Source organism: Mobula birostris, chromosome 6 (genome assembly GCF_030028105.1).
Source record: "Mobula birostris isolate sMobBir1 chromosome 6, sMobBir1.hap1, whole genome shotgun sequence".
Lineage (NCBI taxonomy): Eukaryota > Metazoa > Chordata > Chondrichthyes > Myliobatiformes > Myliobatidae > Mobula > Mobula birostris.
This window is the reverse complement of record NC_092375.1, coordinates 1,254,126-1,267,667: the sequence shown is the minus strand read 5'-3', so window position 1 is coordinate 1,267,667 and position 13,542 is coordinate 1,254,126. Positions and strand designations below refer to the sequence as shown.

Below are 13,542 nucleotides of genomic sequence, written 5' to 3'. Positions count from 1 at the left end.
GCAGGTAGATGAGACTAGGCTGCCATAGGAGCTATTTCTGTGCTATACTGCTCAATGACTATTTCCAAATCATTCATTTTGTTCACCATTATTAAATCGCCCTTCAAACAACTTTACTCTAAGAGTAACCCCAGCTTCTCCAAACTAACCATGTATTTCTTCTGTAGAACTATCCCCAGAAATCTTTCTGCAAGTTCTCTAGGACCATCAAATTATTCCTTCTATTCCTGTCCGAACTATTTAGTATAGGGACAGCGTAGCCCTTTGGAGTTGGTTCTGAACATGATGACAAGTTAAACTAGTCCCTTTTGCCTCTCCATGACCCATATCGCTCTATTTCCTGCGTATCCATTTGTCTGCTTCTGTTGTCATCCTGGCAGTGCGTTCCAAAAGGTTACTATTGTCTGGATAAAAACAAATTGTACATCTTTAAATTTTACCCCCTTAAATGCATAACCTCAGTATCTGACATTTCTGCCGTGTGGAAAAAGATTCTTTTTATGCACCCTATCAATGCATGTCATGAATTTTTAAACTTCCATCAGGTTCCTCAGCCTCCAGTGCTCCATGTTTGTCCAACCTCTCCTCATAGCTAGTAACCTCTAACCAGATAACCCTCTCCACATTCTCTCTGTAATGGGGTGACTGGAACTGCACACAATACTCCAGCTGGGGCCTAATAGTTTTATGCAGGTGCAGCATGACTTCCTGTAACTGTATGTTCCCTGTCATTTGACATTTCAAAGTGCAGCACTTCACATTTGCCTGGATTCAACTCCATAGCTACACATGGTCTGTTATTCTACTCTATCCTTTGACATTTTTCTTCGGTAGCTATAACTGCAGGTCTCTTATCGTATGCAAACTTACTAACCCATCCATTTACATTTTTGATCAAATTATTTTTGTGTGTCACAAACAACAGAGGATCCAGTACTGGTCCCTGAGGAACACTCACAGGCAGGCCAACACTTATCACAACCCACTGTCATCTATAACAAGCTAATTTGTACAGGCTGTTTTACATTTTAACCGTTAACTCTAAAGCTATGATGGAGGTTGTTGAATGAACAGACAATGTGATTATTATCACATCATAGGATATTTCTCTCATTGCTTAGTTCTGGTATCTCTTGGTACATGTTAGAGAATTATGCAACAGGATTGATGGTCATCAGTCTCCACCTGACTCCAGTTGATGCCTGAATCGAGAGGATGTACCACCCTCTGTTAGGGATTATTATGCCACTCTCTCTCCATGCTGAACGGTTAACTATTGTGCTTTGCTGTATCTGTAGGAGGTCTTCACAGAAATGGAGGAAAAGTATGGTGAAATTGAAGAGATGAACGTGTGTGACAATCTGGGTGATCACCTGGTTGGAAATGTCTATGTAAAGGTGAGAATTTTGAAATTTTTAAATCCCATTTTCCGATCATGAAAGTCCAGTAGTGCTTGAATTGAATTGACTTTATTTCTTACATCCTTCACATACATGAGTAAAAATCATTATGATACGTCTGTCTAAATATCTTTAGGCCTACCATGCTGTGCCCTCTGGTCCTAAACTCTCAAACTATAGGAGATATCCTCCTCACATACGCTTTATCTAGGCCTTTCAATATTCAATTGGTTTCAATGAGATCCCCCCCCTCATTCTTCTGAACTCCAGCAAGTGCAGGCCCAGAACCATCAAATGCTCCTCATACATTAACCCCTTCATTACTGAAATCATTCTCATGATCCTATCCAATGCCAGCACACCTTTTCTTTGATAAGTTACATCCTCAGCGATTCAGAAACAACTTCTTTCCCTCTGCCATCCAATTTCTGAATGAACATTGAACCTATGAACACAACCTCACTACTTTTTTTACTTTTGTTTATTTTTTGCACAACTTATTTCAACTGTTTACTAGGCACATATATACTTCCTATAATTCAGTATTTTTCTCTGTATTTAGCATGCATTTTCCTTCTTCTTTATTTCTGCTCAGCTAGGTAGAGATGACAGGCAGGATGATGCCATGCTCCTCTTGCAGGATGTGGGAAGGCAGAGAGACCTCCAGTATCCCTGACCACTACAACTGCGAGAAGTGCATTCAGCTGCAGCTTCTAACAATTCATGTTAAGGAGCTGGAGATCGAACTGGATAAATTCTGGAGGCTGAAGGGGTGATAGATAGTTACACCCAAGGTTAGGACACAGGAAACTGGGTGACAGTCAGGAAGGGGAAGGGGGTGAAGGAGGCAGTGCAGAGTACCCCTGTGGCCATCCCCCTCAATAGCACTTTGGATACTGTCAGGTGGGGGTGAGCTAACAAGAAAGTCACAGTGGTCATGTCTCTGGCACTGAGTGTGCCTCTGTGACTCGGATGGGAAGGAGTAAGAAGAGGCATACTGAGGTGATAGAGATTTGTTAGTTGGGGGAATGGACAGGAGGTTCTGTCGGCCAGATCGAGATTTCTGCAGGGTATATTGCCTCCCGGGTGACACGGTCTGGAATATTGGAGATCGAGTCCGCAGTGGGAAGGTGAACAGCCAGAAGTCGCGGTCCATGTAGATACCATTAACATGGTAGGACAAGTGATGAGGTTCTGCTTGGGGAGTTCAGAGAGTTAGGTGTTAGGTTACAGGCAGGACTTCCAGGGTTGTGATCGCAGGATTGCTACCCGTGTCACGTGCTAGAACTAGACTATGTAGTTTATTATGTGGCTAAGCAGTTGATGTGGGAGGGAGGGCATAAGATTTTTGGGCTGTCTTCCAGAGAAGGTAGGACGTTTGCACCCGAACTGGAGGGGGCTAATGTACTAGCGGGAAGGTTTGTTAATGTTACGTGGAGGGGTTTAAACAAGAATTGTAGAGGAATGGGAACCAAAGTGTCAGAACAATTGGTGGAGAGGTTGTGGAGGCAGATGCTGACAAGACCTCAGACAAAGTTAGGAATTAAAAGGTTGAGCATGGTGCGACAATATCAAAAAGGGTGATTGTAAGACTGAAGGTGTTGAATCTGAATGCAGAATAAAGTAGGTAAATGCGCTATGAGGTTATCTATTTTGTATACTGTGTGCACTCAAATATAACCTCTTCAGTCTTGCTTTCATTATCCTTTTCGATTTTGTCCCCATGTTAGACTTCAACTGCCTGCAATTTTTCCCTATCACCTGCCTGACCTTCCTGGCAGTCTCTCTGCACACTCTTATCTAGACCGTAAGACATAGCAGAATTGGGCCATTCAGCCCATTGAGTCTGCTCCGCCATTCCATCATGGCTGATCCTGGATCCCACTCAACCCCATACACCTGCCCTCTCATCATATCCTTTGATTCCCTGACCGATGGGGAAACTATTAACTTCTACCTTAAATATACCCCGGGACTTGGCCTCCGGCACAGTCTGTGGCAGAGCATTTCACAGATTTACTACTCTGACAAAAAAAAATTCCTCCTTACCTCTGTTCTAAAAGGTCACCTCTCAGTTTGAGGCTGTGCCATCTAGTTCTGGATACGCCCAATATAGGAAACATCCTCTCCACATGCACCCTATCTAGTCCTTTCAACATTCAGTAGGTTTCAATGAGATCTCCCCACACTCTTCTAAATTCCAGTGAGTACAGGCTCAAAGCTGCCAAATGCTCCTCATAGGTTAACCACTTCAATCCTAGAATCATCCTCATGAACCTCATCTGGACCCTGTAATGACAACATATCCATTCTAAGAAAGGGGCACAAGACTGTTGATAATACTTCAAGTGCAGTACATGGAGCTTAGAAAACTACAGGGCTATGGGTAACCGGAGGTAATTTCTAAAGTAAGTACGTGTTCGGCACAGCATTGTCAGCCAAAGGGCTTGTATTGTGCTGTAGGTTTTCTGTGTTTCTATGCAGACTAACTAGTGTCTTATAAAGGCTCAGCATTATCTCCTTGCTTTCATATTCTATTCTCCTTGAAATAAATGCCAACATTGCATTTGCCTTCTTTACCACAGACTCAACCTGTAAATTAACCTTCTGGGAGTCTTGCACGAGAACCATCTTGCTTGTTACTTACTCGAAGGATTCTTAACAGATTTGTCAGGCAAGATTTCCCTTCACAGAAACCATGCTGACTTTGACTTGTTTTATCATTAGACTCCTAATACCTTAAAACCTCATCCTTAACAATAGACTCCAACACTTTCCCAGCCACTGAGGTTAGGCTAACTGACCTATAGTTTCCTTTCTTTTGCCTTCCTCACTTCTTAAAGAATGAGGTGACATTTGCAATCTTCCAGTCTTCCTGGACAATGCCAGAATCAAGTGAATCTTGAAACATCATGACCAATGCATCCAATGAATCTTCAGCAACCTCTCTCAGGACTCTGGGATGTAGTCCATCTGGTCCAGGTGACTTATCCACGCTAAGACCTTTGAATTTGTGTAGCATTTTTTCCTTTGTAATAACAATAGTACTCACTCCTGCTCCCTGACACTCACTCTGGTGCACTGCTAGTGTCTTCCACTGAAGACAGATTCAAAGTACATATTAAGTTTTATCTTTCATTTCTTTGTCTCCCTTTACTACCTCACCAGCATCATTTTCCAATGGTCTAATATCAACTCACCTCCCTTTTACTCTTTATATAACTGAAAAAACTTCTGGTATCCTTTATAGTTTTGGGGCTAGTTTGCCCTCATATTTCATCTTTTCCCTTATAGCTTTTTTTAGTTGCCTTTTGTTGGATTTTAAAAGCGTCCCAATCACTCAATTTTGCTACCTTGTTTGCCCTTTCCTTGGCTTTTATGCTGTCCTTAACCTCCCTTATCAGCCACAGTTGCCTACCCCTGCCTTTTGAGAACAACTTCGTCTATGAGACATGTCTATCCTGCGCCTTGTGAACTATTCCCAGAAACTTCAGTCATCCCTGCCAGAATCCTCCTCCAATCCACCTGGGCAGTCTCCTCTCTCGTGCTTCTGTACTTCCCATTATTCCATTGTGATACTGATATTTATGACTTATACTTCTTCCTCTCAAACTGCAGTATGAATTCAATCATATTGTGATCACTACCTCCTCAGGGTTCCTTTACATTAAGCTGACTAATAAGTTCTGGGTTATGACACTCAATCTCAGATAGCCTTTCCCCGAGTAGACTCAAACACAAGCTACTCTAAAATACCATCTTGTAGGCATTCAACAAATTTCTTCTCTTGTGATCCAACACCAAGCCAATGATCTCAATCCCCTTCCATATTGAAGTCCCCTATTACAATTGTGTCATTACCCTCATTACGGGCCTTCGCAATCTCAACGCCACATGTGTGGGCAGGTAAGAAGATGTCAGAGAGGAAACTGGGAATGTGGTTGGTGAAGGTGGATAAATGGATATTCATGCCATCAGGGTGGAGGTTACCGAGATGTAATATAAGGCTTTGCTCCTCCTCCAACCTGAGTGTGGCCTTATTGTGGCAGTAGAGGAGTCCATGGACTGACATCTCGGAATGGGAAGCAGAATTGAAATGGGTGGCCACTGGGAGATCCCTTTTTTCTGGTAAATGGAGCTCGGCAAAGCAATCTCCCAGTCTACATTGGATCGCACTAATATACAGGACGCCACACGTCGAGCATCGGATACAGTAGATTTTTTTTAGTGTGGCGCACCAGGCTGTCAGCCATTCTTGTCTGGCGCGTGGTGTCAGGATTTCTTTCGGATTAACTGGGTCACGATATGAACGTTCCTGACTTGACCCTATTTTTTTTACGAGGCTGAGTGGCTAGCTCGATGCTTAACCCGGCATGGATGGAAAGTGTGCTCGGGGGGTGGCCCGACTGAGTTTCAAAGGTACATTTAATGTCAGAGAAATGTATACAATATACATCCCAAAATGCTTTTTCTTTGCAACTATCCACGAAAAGAGGAGTGTCCCAAAGAATGAGTGACAGTTAAATGTTAGAACCCCAAAGTACCGGCTCCCCTCCCTCCTGTGCGTAAGCGACAGCAAGCAACAATCTCCCTTCCCCCACCAGCAAAAAAAAAATGCATTGGCACCCACCACCAAGCACTCAAGTGTGCAGCAAATCAACAACAAAGAAACAGACTTGCAGTACTCCAAAGACTTCGTGTTTCACACAGTAGGCAACATATCGCAGGCTTTCTCCCTAATAAGGGTGAAAGAGGTGTCTCCATTTCACAGCAAGAGAGGAGACATAACAAGGAACTGGCCGGTTTATGATGTTAAAAGTCCGTTGCGTCGCTTTTTCTGAGCTCTGTGCCCAAAGATCTCAGGTCTCCGGGCACATAGCCAAAGATCTTCCAGCCCCCACAACACACTGGTCTGGAACACCAACCTTCGATCCGCCCATCTCCAGAGCCCCGAGATCCTAGGCTTCCAAAGGTGAACGAAATTCTTAGGCCGTGCCCTTGGCATGTCAGATAACGGCCAGTCATGATAGCCTGGGTCCCGTTCCTACAAAGAACCAAAGTCAGCATGTAACTCCAAGTCAGGGTCTTCAAAAGAACCCAGAGAGGGGAAAATAGAGATGGAAATAGATCTGTTTCCAAAGATGCAAGCAAAGGAGGTCGCCGTTTAGTGCCATCTTGACTAAGCTTCGCCTTCCTTATACACTTCTATCAAATCGCCTCGCCCTCCTTCACTCCAAAGCCAAAAGCCTTAGCTCACTCAACGTTTCCGCATAAAACATGCTGTCTAATCTAGATGGGGTTCAACCCGGAGAAGTGTGAGGTGGTATACTTTGGAAGGACAAACTCTAAGGCAGAGTACAAAGTAAATGGCAGGATACTTGGTAGTGTGGAGGAGCAGAGGGATCTCGGGGTACATGTCCACAGATCCCTGAAAGTTGCCTCACAGGTGGATAGGGTAGTTAAGAAAGCTTATGGGGTGTTAGCTTTCATAAGTCGAGGGATAGAGTTTAAGAGTCGCGATTTAATGATGCAGCTCTATAGAACTCTGGTTAGGCCACACTTGGAGTACTGTGTCCAGTTCTGGTCGCCTCGCTATAGGAAGGATGTGGAAACATTGGAAAGGGTACAGAGATTAACCAGGAGGATGCCTGGTTTAGAGAGTATGGATTATGATCAGAGATTAAGGGAGCTAGGGCTTTACTGTTTGGAGAGAAGGAGAATGAGAGGAGACATGATAGAGGTGTACAAGATAATAGGAATAGATAGAGTGGATAGCCAGCGCCTCTTCCCCAGGGCACCACTGCTCAGTACAAGAGGACATGGCTTTAAGGTAAGTGGTGGGAAGTTCAAGGGGGATATTAGAGGAAGGTATTTTACTGTGCTGTACTATTCTATTCTAGGCGGTATCCTGGTAAATCTCCTCTGCACCCTCTCTGAGGTTTCTATATCCTCCCTGTAACGAGGCAACCAGAATTTAATGCAGTATTCCAAGAGTGGTATCACCAGGGTTTTGTCGAGCAGTGACATTTATTTATTTAGCGATACAGCATGGAGTAGGCCCTTTTGGACTTTCAAGCCACGCTGCCCCAGCAACTCCCAGCAAACAGAATTAACCCTAACCTAATCATGGGACAATTGACATTGACTAATTAACCTACCCAGTATGTCTTTGGACTGTGGGAGGAAACCAGAGCACATTGGGGGAAACCCATGCATTCCACAGGAAGGACATACAGACACTCTTTACAGAACAGCGCTGGAACTGAACTCCAAACTCTACAACACCCGGATCTGTAATACCATTGTGCTAACTTAGTCCCCCGAATAATGAAGGCCAACATCCTGATTACAGTTTTAACCATCCTATCAACTTGTATGGCAACTTTGAGGGATCTACAGACTGGCAACACAAAATCTCTCTGTTCCTCTGTAGTTAAGAATTCTGCTATTAACCCTGTATTCTGCCTTCCAAAGTGCATCACTTCATACTTTTCCTTATAGGGGTATATAAAATCATGAGGGGCAGATGAAGAGTGGATTGCATAGTCTTTTACCCCAGAGTAGAGGGAATCAAAAACAAGAGAGGTGAGAGGGGAGAGATTGAGTAGAAACCCAATGGGCAACTTTTTCCATGCGTGGTTTGTTAACTATGGAACCAGCTGCCAGAAGAGGTTGAGGCAATTATTCATTTAATAGGTACTTGGATAGGAAAGGTTTAGGGGCATTTTAGCCAAACACAGGCAAATGGGAATAGCTTACAATTATCTTCATTGGCACAGATCATTTGGGTTGAAGGGCTGTTTCCGTGCTGATGACTAATTAGACCACGCGGTCATAAGCTATAGGAACAGAATTAGGCCATTTGGTCCATCAAGTCTGCTTCACCATTTCATCATGGCTGATCCATTTTTCCATTCAGCCCCAATCTTCTACCTTCCCTACTACCATATCCTTTCCTGCCCTCACCAATCAAGAACCTCCGCCTCTGCCTTAAATATACATAATGACTTGACCTCCATAGCTGGCTATGGCAATGAATGCCACAGATTTGCCACTCTCAGGCTAAAGAAATTCCTCCACATCTCCGTTCTAAAAGGACACCCTTCTATTCTGAGGCTGTCCCCTCTGGTCTTAGACTCCCCCACCATAGGAAACATCACATCCACTCAATCAAGGCCTTTTGCTATTTGATAGGTTTCAATTAGGTCACCCCTCATTCTTCTGAATTCTAGTGAATACAGGCCCAGAGCCATCAAACTCTCTTCATATGACAAGTTGTTCCATCCAGGAATCATTTTTGTGAACTTTCTTTGAACCCTCTCCAGTTTCAGCACATTCTTTCTAAGATAATGCACCCATACCTGTTCACAATACCTCAACTGAGGCCTCACTAGTGCTTTCTAAATCTCAACATTACATCCTTGCTTTTATAGTCTAGTCCACTTGAAATGAATGCTAAGATCACATTTGCCTTCAAACTAACCTGCAAGCTAACCTTCAAGGAATCCTGCACAAGGACTTCCAAGTACCTTTGCACCTCTGTTATTTGTATTTTTTCTCTATTTTTTCCTCTTTTCATTTCTTTGCCCATTCTCCTAATCCATCTAAGTCTTCTGTAGCCTGTCTACTTGCAGGTACTCAAAACTACCTCCCCCTCACCTATCTTCATATTGTTCATGAACTTTGCAACAAAGCCATCAATTCTGTCATCCAAGTCATTGACATATAGCATAAAAAGCAGCCCCAACACAGACTCCTGTGGAATACCACTAGTCACTGGCAGCCAACCAGAACAAGCTCCCTTTATTCTCACTCTTTGCCTCCTGCCAATCAGCCACTGCTTCAATGCCAGGATCTTTCCTGTAATACCATGGTATCATAACTTGCTAAGCAGCCTACTGTGTGGCACCTTGTCAAAGACCTACTGAAAATCCAAGTACACAAAATCAACCGATTCTCCTTTGTCGATCCTGCTTGTTATTTCTTCAAAGATTCCCGATGTGAGTCCCATTCTCCCACTCTGTTTTAGTTTCGCCATGAAGAAGATGCAGAAAAGGCGGTGAATGATCTAAACAACCGCTGGTTTAATGGACAGCCTATCCATGCAGAGCTCTCACCCGTGACTGATTTCAGAGAAGCCTGTTGCAGACAGTATGAAATGGGGTGAGTATTCAATTCTGTTACACAGCTCTAAATTTTGTCTCCCAAAAATAAGTTGAAATGCAGTGATTCAGTAACATACTAGGCAGTAACCAGCAAGAGGGGTTCTAACTGTGACACTCAAATGCATTGTTAAATTGGTTTATTATTGTCACATGTACAGTGAAAATCATTGTTTTACATGTCATCCACACACTTATTTCATTGCAGTACAATTAGCAATAAGGCGTGATCAGGAGTGTGGTGCACTGGTCTCCTCAGCAGGAAGATAGAGAGCCTATCAACATGGTGTCATGACAGCAATCTTTCCTTGTGTCAACAAATCAAAAAGTGCAGGAAGGGGCGGTGCACATGCTCCTGTTTACATCATCTTCACTAAGAATTCCACCATCTCTCAGTTATTATGTGTGGGAAAAATAATGCTGTTCCTTTACCATCACTGGGTCTAAACCTTGAACTGCTTCTCCAACAACATCGTGGCGGCATCTTCACCAGGAGGACTGTAGTAATAGAAGGCAGAAGCTCACTCCCACCTTCTCAAGGGCATTAAATGTAGGTCATGCCGTTGAAGTCCAGATCACCAGAAGTGTTTGTGTCAAAAATCAAATGGCAGCATCAAAACCCTTCCTTGTACCTGCAGATGATCCCAATCTCCTCTGTATGGTGGTGTGAACAATTTGCAGAAACATAGTATGGTTCAAACTCTAGATAGCAGCACCTGCGAGCTGCTGCCTTTGTTTAGATTGTCAAGATGGACTTTAAAAACTGTACCATCAATGTAACATCTGCCATGAAAGAGTTAGCTCTGTGCCTGTACGTGCGATAAGATATGCCTGTTCCAGAGTGCTTCCAGTTCTGCAGACTGATTGCAGTGTCACTGGTATTGGCGTTACGTTAATGCACTGCTTCTTGCTGGACTGTTAATCCAGTCAAGAGACAGATGCTCAGATCCCACAGAGCAGCTGCAGAATTTAAATTCTGGTAAATGAAAGAAAGCTAGTCTTGGCACTGGAAAACAAACTGCCACGTGATTGTAAAATCTAATCGGTTTGTGCTCGTGACTCCAGAATCATCAGTGTTGTTCATTCTTATGAGTTCAAAGGTGATGTAATTCAGTCCAAAACTAGGGTTCGAAATGTAAGAAGACATAACTATAATAGAATTAGAAGAAATATGGCTGTGATTGGTTGGGGTGGAACATTGAATAAGTAGTGGTTAGAACATAGAATAGTACAGCACAGTACAGGCCCTTCGGCCCACAATGTTGTGCTGACCCTCAAACCCTGCCTCCCATATAAGCCCCCACCTTGGATTCCTCCATATACCTGTCTAATAGCCTCTTAAACTTCACTAGTGTGTCTGCCTCCACCACTGACTCAGGCAGTGCATTCCACGCACCAACCACTCTCTGAGTAAAAAAACCTTCCTCTAATATCCCCCTTGAACTTCCCAGCCCTTACCTTAAAGCCATGTCCTCTTGTATTGAGCAGTGGTGCCCTGGGGAAGAGGCGCTGGCTATCCACTCTATCTATTCCTCTTATTATCTTGTACATCTCTATCATGTCTCCTCTCATCATCCTCCTCTCCAAAGAGTAAAGCCCTAGCTCCCTTAATCTCTGATCATAATGCATACTTTCTAAACCAGGCAGCATCCTGGTAAATCTCCTCTGTACCCTTTCCAATGCTTCCACATCCTTCCTATAGTGAGGTGACCAGAAATAGACACAGTACTCCAAGTGTGGCCTAACCAGAGTTTTATAACTGCATCATTACATCGCGACTCTTAAACTCTATCCCTCAACTAATGAAAGCTAACACCCCATAAGCTTTCTTAACTACCCTATCCACCTGTGAGGCAACTTTCAGGGATCTGTGGACAAAAAGTTGCATTATTGGCAAAAATCTCCCTAAACCCACAAGAGGACACGTGGGCTGTCCATGGCTGCAGGACGTCAAAGATAGTATTAAATACAGTTGCTGGAAATAACAATGTGGCTGCTGATTGTGAGCATTAGAACCTGGCAAAGGAGAACCAAGAGCTTGATGACACTAAAGAGTAAAATGGCAGCAGTGGATGGAAAAGGAAGCAGATTGGAGAGAAAGATGGCAGGAGGAATTAAGCAACAGCATCAATAAGTACTGAAATGGAGAAGGAGGCAGAGGAATTAAACAATGACTTGTGCCTTCAGAGACAAAAACAGCTGCAGGAACAACAGAGCCATGGGTCCAGTGAGGATGAGGAACTGGAGAAATGATTACTGAAACTCCAGTAACACTCAGGCTTCTCCCCACATTTCCCACATATCATAACACACATGAATTGGGATTTGTGAATAGTTTTATGGAGTTTGACTATGTTAAATAGAGTACCAGCATGCTGATGAAATCTGATGAATTGCATCCCAGAGTTGTGGAAAAGATGGTTATAGAGGTAGTGAACATTATCTTCATCTCAAATTCTGAGCTGTTCTTGTGATTGGAGGGCAGAAAATAATGCTTTTTGAATTCCATCATTCTGTTGATACTCAGGAACTTGAAGTTGCTTGGCCTTTCTACTGCTTGCCCCTTAATGAGGACGTGTGTGTTCTCCCCACTTTCTCTTCAGTGGCTGATGGTGCAATACTCTCACAGCATTTTGAAGGCTACAATTGAGAACTATTCATTTAAGATCTTGCCTACATTCTTTGACTCCAAGTGCAGTTTGATGCCTTGATCCCTATTAAATGGTTCTCTCTTTTTCTCTGGTTATCCTCTGTGTGTAAGATACTTTGAGATTTTCCTCGGTCCTGTCTGCCAGTGGCCCCATATTGCTCTTCTGAGATCCCCATGTCCTCCTATACTTCAGAATCAGGTTTATTATCGCTGGCATGTGTCGTGGAATTTGTTAACTTGGCAGCAGCAAGTTCAGTGACATGGTACTGACATGGATAGAAAATTGGTTGGCAGACAGGAAATAAAGAATAGGGATTAATAGGTCCCTTTCAGAATGGCAGGCAGTGACTAGTGGGGTACCACAAGGCTCGGTGCTGGGACCGCAGCTATTTACAATATACATTACTGATTTAGATGAAGGGATTAAAAGTAACTTTAACAAATTTGCAGATGACACAAAGCTGGGTGGTAGTGTGAAATGTGAGGAGGATGTTATGAGAATGCAGGGTGACTTGGACAGGTTGGGTGAGTGGCAGATGCATGGCTGATGCAGTTTAATGTGGATAAATGTGAGGTTATCCACTTTGGTGGCAAGAACAGGAAGGGAGATTACTATCTGAATGATGTCAAGTTAGGAAAAGGGGAAGTACAACAAGATCTAGGTGTCCTTGTTCATCAGTCACTGAAAGTAAGCATGCAGGAACAGCAGGCAGTGAAGAAAGCTAATGGCATGTTAGCCTTCATAATAAGGACAGTTGAGTATAGGAGCAAAGAGGTCCTTATGTAGTTGTACAGGGCCCTGGTGAGACCACACCTGGAGTATTGTGTGTAGTTTTGGTCTCCAAATTTGAGGAAGGACATTCTTGCTATTGAGGGAGTGCAGTGTAGGTTTACAAGGTTAATTCCTGGGATGGTGGGACTGTCATATGTTGAAAGATTGGAGCGACTGGGCTTGTATACACTGGAATTTAGAAAAATGAGAGGGGATCTGATTGAAACATACAAGATTATTAAGGGATTTTTACACGCTAGAGGCAGGAAACATGTTCCTGATGTTGGGGAAGTCCAGAATCAGAGGCCACAGTTTAAGAATAAGGGGTGGGCCATTTAGAACAGAGTTGAGGAAAAACCTTTTCACCCAGAGAGTTGTGGATCTGTGGAATGCTCTGCCTCAGAACGCAGTGGAGGCCAATTCTCTGGATGCTTTCAAGAAAGTTAGATGCAGCTCTTAAAGATAGTGGAGTCAAGGGATATGGGGAGAAGGCAGGAACGGGGTACTGATTGTGGATGATCAGCCATGATCACAGTGAATGGCGGTGCTGGCTCGAAG

At 43.5% G+C, this 13,542-nt stretch overlaps 1 protein-coding gene across 4 annotated transcripts in view; it reads left to right on the top strand.

The window, feature by feature from the left end:
• u2af1 (U2 small nuclear RNA auxiliary factor 1) overlaps positions 1 to 13,542 on the top strand; it is an 81,779-nt gene that overhangs the window by 45,669 nt on the left and 22,568 nt on the right. For all 4 annotated transcript variants that reach the window (XM_072259807.1, XM_072259805.1, XM_072259806.1 and 1 more), the window contains exons 5-6: positions 1,299 to 1,397; positions 9,430 to 9,563. In XM_072259807.1, coding sequence (XP_072115908.1) covers positions 1,299 to 1,397; positions 9,430 to 9,563 — 233 coding nt within the window. The remainder of the gene's footprint in view (positions 1 to 1,298; positions 1,398 to 9,429; positions 9,564 to 13,542) is intronic.